The sequence below is a fragment of the Notolepis coatsorum genome, assembly GCF_963971535.1.
Source record: "Notolepis coatsorum genome assembly, chromosome: 13".
NCBI classification, from domain to species: Eukaryota; Metazoa; Chordata; class Actinopteri; order Aulopiformes; family Paralepididae; genus Notolepis; species Notolepis coatsorum.
The window spans coordinates 2,634,289-2,646,788 of NC_140177.1; the positions used below are offsets into that span (position 1 = coordinate 2,634,289).

The 12,500-nt window shown below is 43.8% G+C and overlaps 1 protein-coding gene across 1 annotated transcript in view; it reads right to left on the reverse strand.

The window, feature by feature from the left end:
- The window catches only part of LOC311238852 (ankyrin repeat and IBR domain-containing protein 1-like), a gene marked incomplete at both ends in the record, with an annotated part of 59,463 nt that extends 47,037 nt beyond the window's left edge, over positions 1-12,426 (reverse strand). The window contains 2 exon segments of the mRNA XM_084327052.1: positions 3,646-3,820; positions 12,239-12,426. Coding sequence (XP_084183178.1) covers positions 3,646-3,820; positions 12,239-12,426 — 363 coding nt within the window.
- Positions 12,427-12,500: the final 74 nt, after the last annotated feature.

Consider the following 12,500-nt stretch of genomic DNA (forward strand, 5'->3'; position numbering starts at 1 on the left):
GAGCTTCCGATTGGTCATTTGCTTTCTTTCTCATGAAACCAGTCACGTCACTCTACTGTGATTGGACCGTTGACTTGAGTGCAATGTGGGACTTGTAGTTTTTTTAACGATCTCGCGGCGGAGAAAAAAAAGATGAGAGTGGCTATAATCTGTACTCGCACAATCAAAATAAGAGTATCGTTATGAACTACACGTCTACACGCCACACGGCGGGCAGCCCTCTAAGTGTCAAGCGCCAAAGGTAAAAACTGACCGCCCCTGGCGGGCGGCGGGCTTTAGTTTCGGTCCCTGCATACATACATACACATACATACATACATACACACACACACACACACAGGGGACAGGAGTAACACACACAGAGGGGACAGGAGTAACACACACGTGTACGCACACACAGAAAATGCTTACACAATCCCGTACAAACAAAAACTGACAAATGTCATTCCACGCATGCTTGTGCTTTTTACAACTCTCATTCCACGCATGCTTATGGGGGGGCAAGGCTAAGAGAATCATTAAGGACTCCAGTCACCCGAACAACTGCCTCTTTGAACTGCTGCGGTCAGGCAAGCGATACCAGAGTCTCAAGGCGAGCACAGAAAGACTCAGAAGAAGCTTCTATCCCCAGGCCATCAGGCTGCTCAACGAACAATGAACACTACACAACAACCATCAAACGCACATAGCACACACATCCACACGCACACACTCACTTTAAACAAACACACTGTAGCACCCACTCCCCACACTTTATAGCACACACTCACTTTAAACAAACACACTGTAGCACCCACTCCCCCACACTTTATATTTATTGATAAAGGATTGCACTACAACTCGTACACCTTACTGTAAATTCGTACCTAAATTGTACCTCATCCCATTTCTGCTTTGCACTATATAGTATTGTATATTAGTACACTGCATAGTATTGTATATTATATGGTAACTCAGTTACGTCTATTCTGCATCGAACATTGTACATATGTCTATACTGAAACACTGTGACATCATTTTCTACTTCTAATTTACATGCTATACTATGTTATTGATACTTATCTTGTCTAGCACAGTCTCTGGAGCGTCAACAGTAAGAAGCATTTTGGGCGGCTACGTGGCGTAGTGGGCAAGGCGCTCGCCACGAATGCGGAGACGCTGGGATCGCCTGTTCGATCCCAGCGCTCCACATTGCTTTCAGTTTAGCTGGTCGTCCGTACTAATACACATTGGCCGTATTAGGGGGTGGGAAACTGATGGGTGGGGAATCGGGCGTTGTGGACAGCGACTCCTACAGGTCGGTTGGTGCGCACTGCGCAGTATAATCAGGAAGTGTCGGGGGCAGCGTGAGCCTCCCACGCGTTACTCCTCGCCACTGAGAGATCGAGCTGCGCAGGTGAAAAGATGCGACTGCTGTTACCTCAAGTACCGGAGGGGACTTGTGCTATGTATGACTTAGTCCACATTGCAGCCGGCTTGTGGGAGGCAAGAAACAGCGTTCGTGACAGGGGAGGGTTGAATTGGATGATACAGAAATTGGGATGGGAGAAAATATAGAAAATGGGAGAAAAAGTGGATCAAAAAAAAAACAGTAAGAAGCATTTTGTGTAAAAGTATTCTGTACTTCTGTATGACAACTATTAAAGAAACTTGAAACTTGAACTTGAAACTTATGTATTTATGACCATTTTAACCGTCTCTCTCACACATGTAGTGTAGTAGTGTAATCAGAGAGGAGGTTTAACCATCTCTCTCACACATATAGTGTAGTGTAATCAGAGAGGTTTAACCATCTCTCTCACACATATAGTGTAGTGTAATCAGAGAGGTTTAACCATCTCTCTCACACATATACATAAAACTATGAAACGTTTGTAACATTTGCTAAATGATATACTGAATTGTTTCTTTTTTGTATTTTTTTGTGTGTGCAAATAGGCAATTTATAAGCCTCGGCTTCAGCCTACACCTTTTCGGTCATTACATTTACTTCGTTTTTTTAGAAGTTCTACTACTTGTTTTGTAAAAAAAAAATACAGAAATAAAATAATTCATTCATTCATTCACATATAGTGTAGTGTAATCACTAATCAGAGAGGTTTAACCATCTCTCTCACACATAGTGTAGTGTAATCAGAGAGGTTTAACCATCTCTCTCTCACACATATAGTGTAGTGTAATCAGCAGGAGGTTTAACCATCTCTCTCTCACATATAGTGTAGTGTAATCAGAGAGGTTTCTTTATTAGTTGTCATACAACAGAAGTACAGAATACTTTTATACAAAATGCTTCTTTCTATTACGCTCCAGAGACTGCTAGACAAAAATAGATAAGTATAAAATAAAATAAGTATAGCAAGTAAAAATAGAAGTCACGTACGTGGACACAAGTGTTCAGTATGTACATATGTACAATGTTCAATGCAGAGTAGAAAGTAACTGAGTTACCATACAATATACTAATATACAATATACTATATAGTGCAAAGCAGAAATGGGATGAGGTACAATTTACAGTAAGGTGTAATGAGAGTATGGGTTGTAGTGCAAATTCTTTACCAATAAATATAAAGTGTGTTTAGGTGTTCTAAAGTGTGTAAAGTGGGTGCTGCAGTGAGTTTGTTTGTTTAAAGTGAGTGTGTACGTGTGGATGTGTGTGCTGTGAGTGCATTTGATGGTTGTTACATAGTGTTATTGTTCGTTGAGCAGCCTGATGGGGATAGAAGCTTCTTCTGAGTCTCTCTGTGCTTGCCATGAGACTCCGGTATCGCTTGCCTGACCGCAGCAGTTCAAAGAGGCAGTTGTTTGGGTTTAACCATCTCTCACACATATAGTGTAGTGTAATCAGCAGGAGGTTTAACCATCTCTTACACATATAGTGTAGTGTAATCAGCAGGAGGTTTAACCATCTCTCACACATATAGTGTAGTGTAATCAGCAGGAGGTTTAACCATCGCTCTCTTTATAGTGTAGTGTAATCAGCAGGAGGTTTAACCATCGCTCTCTTTATAGTGTTAGTGTAATCAGCAGGAGGTTTAACCATCTCTCTCTCACATATAGTGTAGTGTAATCAGAGAGGTTTAACCATCGCTCTCTTTATAGTGTAGTGTAATCAGCAGGAGGTTTAACCATCGCTCTCTTTATAGTGTAGTGTTAATCAGCAGGAGGTTTAACCATCGCTCTCTTTATAGTGTAGTGTAATCAGCAGGAGGTTTAACCATCTCTCACACATAGTGTAGTGTAATCAGAGAGGTTTAACCATCGCTCTCTTTATAGTGTAGTGTAATCAGCAGGAGGTTTAACCATCTCTCACACATATAGTGTAGTGCGCAAATACAACAATCACAAGACATATGTTGGTAACCGTTTTATAGAAAACACGGTACCCACGAGGGCATTTTTTTTATGTAATTATTATAGGATTTTGGTGATGCCAATATGGTTACTTGCTATGGTTGTTAGCAAAATAAATAATGCAAAAGCTAAATAATGCAATTTTTGGTATTGTTGCTGTGTGTCTCTCCACCACAGCCTCTGTCTGTCTGTCTGTCTGTCTGTCTGTCTGTCTGTCTGTCTGTCTGTCTGTCTGTCTGTCTGTCTGTCTCTCTCTGTCTGTCTGTCTGAGGTCAGAGGTCAGAGGTCTACCTGCAGGCAGTCTGCACGGCGTTGTTCGTCCCTCTGCGGCCGGGCCAGCCGGGGGGGGACAGCGCCCCCCTCTGGTAGCAGCAGGATCTGCGGCCCCTGGCACAGCACGTGCAGGCACGTCTCGTTGTGCACGTTGCGCTTGTTGGGGTTTCCCTCTTTGCTGAACAGGAAAGACCTTGGGAGGAAAGGGGTGGATGGATGCATGGATGGAGGAAGGCAGGGAGGAAGACCACCAAGGAGAAAGAAGAGGTGGGGTAGGGGGTGGGGGGTGGGTAGGGGGGCAGGAACAGGAAACAGGAAACAGGGAGATAAGCAAGTTATTTGGCGAGATGGATGGAAAGATGAGAGCGGAAGCGATAGAGAAATAAAAGGAGAGATAGAAGCAGGGAGAGTTAAAAGACAAAAGAAGGTGGAGGAAGGGAAGAGCGATGGGATGATGGAGAGAGAGATGATGAAATAGAGTGTAGCGGTGAGGCGGATTAAGAGAAAAGTGTATGTGTGAGGGGGGGGGGGGGGGGGGGGGGGAGACAGAGAGATTGATGAATATTGACTATTTCTGCTTAATGTTTTCCAGGATAATGGACAGCCAGGCAGACGTACACACACACACACACACACACACACACACACACACACACACATTGATAATGTGCCAGCTGCAGTGGCAGCCAGACTGTGATTCTCAGATTGGTAAATGGTCTCTCTCTCTCCTGCTCCCGTCCGTCCGTCCGTCAGACCCCATTTGATAATTGCCTTGTGTTCCCTCCCTCAGGGCTGGGAGGAGGTTCACCACATTATAGAGAAGTGACGCAGTGGTGGAATAAAAAAAAAAAGAGGTAAAAACTATTAACTGCATGCGGTCAAAGATTTTAAAGATATTGTGATGTGATGATATTTTGGTTCTATTGTTTTTTTAATTTTTTTTTATTATCTTTTCCCCCCTCATTTTTCAGATTTTTCTCCCATCCCACTGTTAGTCGTTATGCCAATTCCCAACCCCCTTCCTGGTTGTTGCACACCCCCCCCCCCCCCCCCTACTGTTGGTCCGAGAGGCCGGAGACTGTCACATGCTTTCCTCCGACGCATGTGCAGCCAGCCGGCAGCCAGCCTGGCTGCGCAGATTCTCACTGGGAGAGTGTAACGTGTGGGAGGCCGCACTACCTCTCTCCAGATCCTACCCTCGCTGTGCAGGCACCCCAACCGAACTGTAGGGGTCGCTGTCCACAACGCCCAGGACCCAACCGCCAGCTTTCCCCACCCCCTAATACTGCCAATTGTATTAGTGTGAACGGCCAGCCAAGCTGGTGACAACGCCGGGAGCTGGATTCGAACACGCAAACCTAGCGTCTCCAGCGTTGGTGACGAACGCAATCTCCGCTACGCCACCTGACCGCCCTTGGTTCTATTGTTGTTGTTGTTGTCAGCCCTTTCCTCAGCCCTTTCCTTTCATGTCAGTTCCTCCTCTCCCTCCCTCCATCATCCCATCCTCCTCCTCCTCCCTTTTGTCTTCGTCCAACTTGTCCTTGCCCTTCCTTTAACCCTTTCACTGCCACACTACAGAAGGTTAACCCTAGTACTATCACACTACCGACGGTCCTGCTGTCGTGTGGCAGTGAAAGTGTTAACCGTCTGTGTATTGTCGCCGTGAAAGGGTTAACCGTTTGGTACTAGTGCGGCAGTGAAAGGGTTAATGTCCCCTTGTCCTTGCATGTCCCCTCCTCGTCTTCTTTTAATCCCCTCCTCCCCCTCCTCCTCCTCCTCCTCCTCCTCCTCCTCCTCCTCCGGAGGTCTTCTCTCCTCCACAATCAGGGGCTCTGGTCTCCCGTCTCTAATGACAGTGTTCAGTGGGAGGAGGTCAATTCACCAGCAGGCAGCAGCACACGGCAATAATCACTAATAATAATCACTCCCCCTTCACTACGACAATCACCCCCCACCTCCTCAGGTTCTGGGGGTGGATGATGGCACCGATACCGACGTACACCGGAGGAGACCATTCGGGCCGGTAGACGCTTTAATCAAGCACCGGCAGCGCCGTGATGATGTCATCTGAGGACCGAGGGTGCTCCAGGAAAAGCCTCTCGAAGGGGAGAATTAAGGGACTTCATTTTCACCTTGATCTTCGACATCTGTGTGAAGGGGGGGGGGGGGGGGGGGGTGGGGGTTCGGCCTAATGGGGACAAAATCCGGTCAAGAAAGCGTATCGCCTGTCGTCTCCCATGATGCGAGTTCTGCTCTCTCTCTGTCCGAGACTCAGTTCTGTATCCGACGCCTCATGTTTGCACACAGCAGCATTTCCTGTGATGTTATCAGGGTTAGGGGGGGCGCGGGGGTGCGATGTCACAACCCTCCCTCCGGTCTTTCCGTCTTTATTCTCGTCTCTCGCCGTCTCTTTTCTCTCACGTTACAGGTCAACAGGAAGGGACACAAATAGACGACCACCAGGTAATGGTCCTTTACACAAACATGGACACAACCTTTCCGTCTTCGATCACACAACACACACATTAAGCAGCTCAGTGAGCTGTTTCCCCGTCACACTCACACAGATAATTAAATGGTCCTTTTTTTCCAAACGACAGACTCCCCCCTGTAATTATGAGGAGAAAGGCGAGAGAGGGAGGAAGAGGAGGAGGAAGAGGAGGAGGAGCAGCTGTCTTGCTCATGCTATAGGTGGCCCGATTACCCCCACAGTGGGGATCATCAGGAAATGTCTTAAAAAAAACATTTCCTTTTTTAGATCACTCCCCTTTGTCCATTTTTATCGCTAAAAACAGGATGTAATATTGATGTTGCGCATCTGCAATTGTGTGTGTGCACCCGTTCAGCGTGCACACCATTATCCATCATCACATGTACAGTTACACATGCCCACACACTGTGTGTGTGTGTGTGTGTGTGTGTAGTAGGGTTTGGTACCATTCACATTTGAACCGATACCGGTATCTGTGAATCGATACCGGTACCCAACGGTACCTTTTTTCGGTACTTTAGTCTGTAAACATTGAATCTACCTACCTCAGTTGTACAAAACAAAATGTGTTCAAACTTCAAATAATTTATTATCATTATTATTTATTTAGAACAATTTGTTAATATATATATATATAATATAGCAACGAGCGTTGTCTGCATCTAGCTTTGTAAAGTGTAACCACACTTGCGACCGTTTACGGCTTGCCATCCCCCCGACTGCTTTGTTGTTGAATCAAGTCAAATCCTAGGTAAGCGTGTATTGTGCGCGTGAACGTGCGGCACACTTCATAGGTTTTGTTCTGTGGTAAAGGAAACGTTGACGTCATCGGACTTTATAAATAAAAAGAAAATGTTTACAGTACCGAAATGTGGCACCGTTGGATCTCATCTCACGTGAATCGGTACTCGGTAGTACCGACGTGATTCGGTCGATACCCTTAACACTTTCAGTGCCAGCAGGGGGCGCACGATTTAGCGCTTGAATGCCAGCGCTCTATTCAATGAGAGGGCGAGCACATTTGCGAACGCATAAACTATATCTTAAATTATGGCTATGTGTCTAATACGCCCGTCGCTTATCAATGACTTGCTTGCAGTCAACATTGTCGAAACGGATTGTTTTTTCATCGGTACATTTCGTTTTTTTTTTTTTAAACTTTGACCAGTCAGCTGGTTCTTTTAGCGTTTATCGCTTTTTCATCGCATTCATACTTGGTCAAGTTCGACCGACAGAAGCAGGCTGAAAGGGTTCAGATGGGGGGGAAGACACTCTGGGAAAGGCACGGCTGCCGTCCGGGATTCGAACGCGCTCAGCCCCAGATCCGTGACGAGCACGGTTGTCCACGGCGCTGAAATAGCACTCGCGGTACGTGGTGAGCTACTGGAGCTCCCCAGGTACATTTCGGTTTTATACCATTTTGAAAAACGCTCGTTTTTGGAAATTTCCAGAAGAAAATAGAGATTCCACAGGAATCGCCCTTTACTGGAATACACATTTTTCGGCCTATTTATGAATCGTTTTCAAATAAACGCTAGATTATCGATAGTATATGTGTACTTATGCACGCTAGAGAAGTGGGCTGAAAAATCGATTATCTATTTCTTGATCAACACACACACACATACACATATCCTATATAATTGTATTTGAATTCACCTTGTTTTTCTGTTTATTTACATTGAGTACAGCTTGTGTTATATTACGTTTTATTGTATTTTCTTGTATTTTTTTTATGGCCATCTTGGTCTATGTCATTTGTTAAGTAATTGGTAAAGTATATTATTATATACTTATTGTTATGTGTCTTGTAAGCCCATATGGGCTGGGCATACATCTGTATGTAAGACACGAAAATAAAAAATATCAAATCAAATCATATAGGGCCCACGTTGATATATCTGTGAAAAAAGCTCTGATTACCCCAAGACCAGATCAGATGTTCTCCAAAAAGATTATTCCAATTCCTGATCGCCATTCGAAATATCGATCGCGTTTATTGATCCAACACTGGGTGCTCGAAACACATATGATATTCCACGCTGTTCTGAGGGACCACAAAGACTGCAATCAGCTCGGATTACATGTCTGAGAAGTAAAATGTGGATTCCGGATTTTCTTTTCCCCATGCATTTCCATTGACTCCATTCCAATGGGTGCATTATCATCCGGGAGACGATAGGGGGCGGTATTTTTCCTGTTCGAGCTCAGAGAGAGTCCCAGTGGTAACGTGAGGCTAGATTGATGAAAAATGAAGGAAATCGCTAATAAAAAAAATAACGATTAATAACGAGATTTCTCGTCCTTGGCACTGAACGGTTGGCATGAAATAACGAGAATTCTCGTCGTTGGCACTCAAAGTGTTAAAAGTACCGTATTTGGTACCCATCCTTAGTGTGTGTAGGCACAATCTATGAGCGCATGCGTGTTGGTACGGGCATATTGTAGGTATATTAATGCACATACATTAGTTATACACGCAAACACAATCAACTATGATACTCCTTGAGCGGGCGGTATATATCGTTTGTGCTTATGTTGTCGTTATGTGGGTGTCTCTTATTTTGTGCATCTCCACTTAAAAGATATGCGCGAGGTGACTCGAGACAGAATTATGATTGAGGAGACCAATTGAGAGGTTGGGAGACTCTTCTAAGGCTGTCCCCGCAGCCTGTTTTTGGGATTCGAACTTCATCAGGGTTTTTCTAACGAATGTTCGAACCTTCGTTTTAAATTTTCTTTTAATTTCTAAATTAATTTCAATATTTTTTATATATATATATAAAAAATATTGAAATTAATTTAGAAATTAAAAGAAAATTTAAAACGAAGGTTCGAAGGATATATAAATATCCTCAAACTAAATCCTCAATTTGAATAAAGTGATTAATCTGATTAAATGAGTATTTTTCTTTTTATTAAATCAACCTTCCAGCCCCAGACCCAGCCCAGGGAGAAGCCCCAGCCCAACTAAATCAATTAAATCAACTTTCTTTAACACATTGGATGCCACGGACGCTATAAGTCGTTAGTTCATGCCGACCTTTGAGTGCCCCCGAGTCTATATAGCATCGGTTTGGCGATTTGAATTCATATTTCATCAATCGAGCCTCGGGTTAGTGCTGCAGAGTCTCTCTGAGCTCAATTGGGAAGATACCGCCCCCTATCGTCTCTCCCTGTGTAACTGCACCCCATTAGTTCAGACTGATGCAGGGGGAGTGGTTAGTTTGTTCATTTTATTTTTCCGTCAAGGCATCTGAAGAGACCAAGTGATCGCCGGCCCTCAGAACAGCGACGATTATGTATTTACAGTACCAACACTGTAATCATTAATTTACACTGCTTCCCCCATGCTCAGTATATTCTTACTGTATTTATTTCTATATATTTTATTTCATTTCATTTTATTCTATTTTACTCTACTCTTATCCTAGGCAACTTGATTTGATTTGTGTTATTATTCTAATTTGTGACCTGTCCTGTCTAAATGTTTAAATGTTGAGCGATTTGCAGTGTCAAATTTCCCACGGGATAATAAAAGTATTTCTATTCTATTCTATTCTATCAATAAGCGTGATCGATATTTGGAATGGCGATCAGGAATTGGAATAATCTTTTTGGATAACATCTGATCTCAGGTAAAGAATCTATTTTACCAGTCTTAGGATAATCAGACCCGTTTTCACGGAGATATAAGCTTTTGCCCTATGCGTGTGTGTGTGTGTGCGCGGTGATTCCTGATCAGGAAATTAGATAATCGATTTTTCAGCCCGCCTCTATAGCGTGCATAAGTACACATATACTATCAATAATCTAGCGTTTATTTGAAAACGATTCATAAATAGGCCGAAAAATTACAACGTTTTTGTGTATTCTAGAATATTCCAGTAAATGCCGTTTATCACGGAATCTATATATTTTCCTTGAAAACAAGGGCTTTTCAAAATGCTATAAAACGAAAATGAACCGATAAAAAAACAATCCGTTTCGACAATGTTGACTGCAAACAAGTCATTGATAAACGACAGGCAGATTAGACACATAATTTAAGAGAGGGAATATGCGTTCACAACGCCATCATTGAAGTGGGTGCTGGCATTTAACGGGGTTTTAATGTTAAATGGCTGGCACTCAAACTGTTAATGATGATGATTTATCTGCAACTGTGAAGAAAACCAGAATGAAATAAAAAATGTAATAAGATTTTTTTTTTTTATTATTAAAAATAAAAAATTCTAATGTTGATTTAGAATTCGAATGCCAACGTAACAAACAAAGGTTCAAACGTTCGAACGTTTGGGCTCAGCCCTATAGTGTCTTCCTTTCAATGCTTCTTCCAACAGCTAATTTACCGCCTTTCGCAAACTCCGCCCAGGCGCCCAGGATCCCCAGCCTCAATAATGATGAAGTAGATTGTGCCATAAATCCTCTGCATCCTACTTCCACCGGACAGACCCTAGCTTTCCATCCCCACACTGTTCAGCTTCTGCTGCAAAATCTGCATATCTAAGCTTTTTCCTTTCATACGCCTCCTCCAGGGAATCCTCTCGGGGCATTCTATAAAATAACCATCCGCCCGACTCACAGACCTGTTCAGTAAAACGAATGGATCGGAACCAATAATACCGCCGGTCTAGCACTCAAGACTCCGGCACCAGCAATGAGAGAGTGGTCCCGGTAGCACATCCCTACTCATTTACATTTACGGTCATTTATACTGACGCTTTTATCCAAATTCCTGTACGACAAGTCAGCAGGAAGGGTACAACGCTTACAGCCAAGTAACAATGTTCATCCAACAGTGCTGAAACGTGGGCGCTGCAGTGTTGAGTACATAGTAGTAAAGAGTAAGACATATTCCTATAGTAGGTAGTAATATAGACAATAGGGCTGTACCGAATAGTTCGAAGCTTCGTTCATAATGTTGACATTCGAATTCTAAATCAACATTTTCTTTTAATTTATATTAAAAAAATTACGTGTCTATTCATTCTGTTTAAACCAATGGGGTTTTTCTTCACAGATTATATATTTTTTTATGTCATAAAATATGACGACAGACATTCGAAGCTTCGTTCGAATACTTCAATAGAAGCTTCGAATGTGAAAAAATGACATTCGGGGGTGGCCGGGCGGCGCAGCGGACTAAGCGTCTGTCTACCACCACAGAGCCGGTAGGGATCGAATCCGGCTGTGGTGCCTCCGGGTTGGCCGACCGGCCATGCTGACGCAATTGGCAGTGTTAGCGGGTGGGAAACCCGGCGAGGGTGGGTCCCGGTCGTTGTAAACAGCGACTCCTACAGTTCGGTCGGGGCGCCTGCACAGCGAGGGAAGGATCTGGGAGAGGTAGTGTGATCCTTCCACACGGTACACTCTCCCAGTAAGAGTCCGCGCTGCCAGGTGAAAAGAAGCGGTGGGCTGGCTACACATGTGTCGGAGGAAGCATGTGATTGCGATAGTCTCTCCGCCCTCCCGGACCGACGGTAGGGGGTAGAGTGCGCAACGACCAGGAAGCGGATTGGGAATTGGCATAACGACTAACATTGGGATGGGAGAAAAAAATGGAAAAAGGAGGGGGGAAAAAGATAATAAAAAAATGTATAAAAAAATGACATTCGGTACAGCCCTAATAGACAAGGAAGATTAATTAGTGGAAGAGTACATGATAGTATAGATTAGAAGACAGTAAGAAGGTTAGGCATAACAAAAAATATTGTTTGTTTCCTGTTGGTTGTCAGTTAAGGCCATGGGTAGGTAATTTTATTCTTTCCCACGGCGACTATGGATAGGGAATTTCTTTATTTAATTAAAATGTTCACAACAACATGGATGCATGTACTCTGCCAGCATGTTTAATATCCATAATACTAAAGGTTTGACTAAGATTTCTATGAAACTTTATTAAAAAAAAAATATATATATATATATATATATATATATATATATATATATATATATATTGGATTTTCTTTTTTTAATATTTTTTTTTAAAACTCATAAAATATATTGGGTCGCACCTAAATCGGCAGGGTCGATCGGCAACCGGAAACAAACCATTATTTTTTTTAGGCCTTAGTATATAGTTTATTAACTCCAGATAGTGTTCAGTGGGCCGGTTACCTGAGCAGGCGCGTCATGCCGTGCCGGCAGACGTGGTGCAGCGCCGTGTTGTGCTGGTACTGCTCGCCGTACGAGGCGTTGGGGTCCAGGCCCTCCCTGAACTGGGGGTTCCCCTCGTACAGCTGCCAGGCCAGGGCCTCGTCCCCGCTCACAAGGGCCTTCCGGAACTTGGTGGCCGTGTTGCCCATGGCTTTAGCCTCTGCTGGGGGGGGGGGGGGGGGGCTCTCGCTATGGGCCACCTAAGGAGGAGCTATGGCCGATG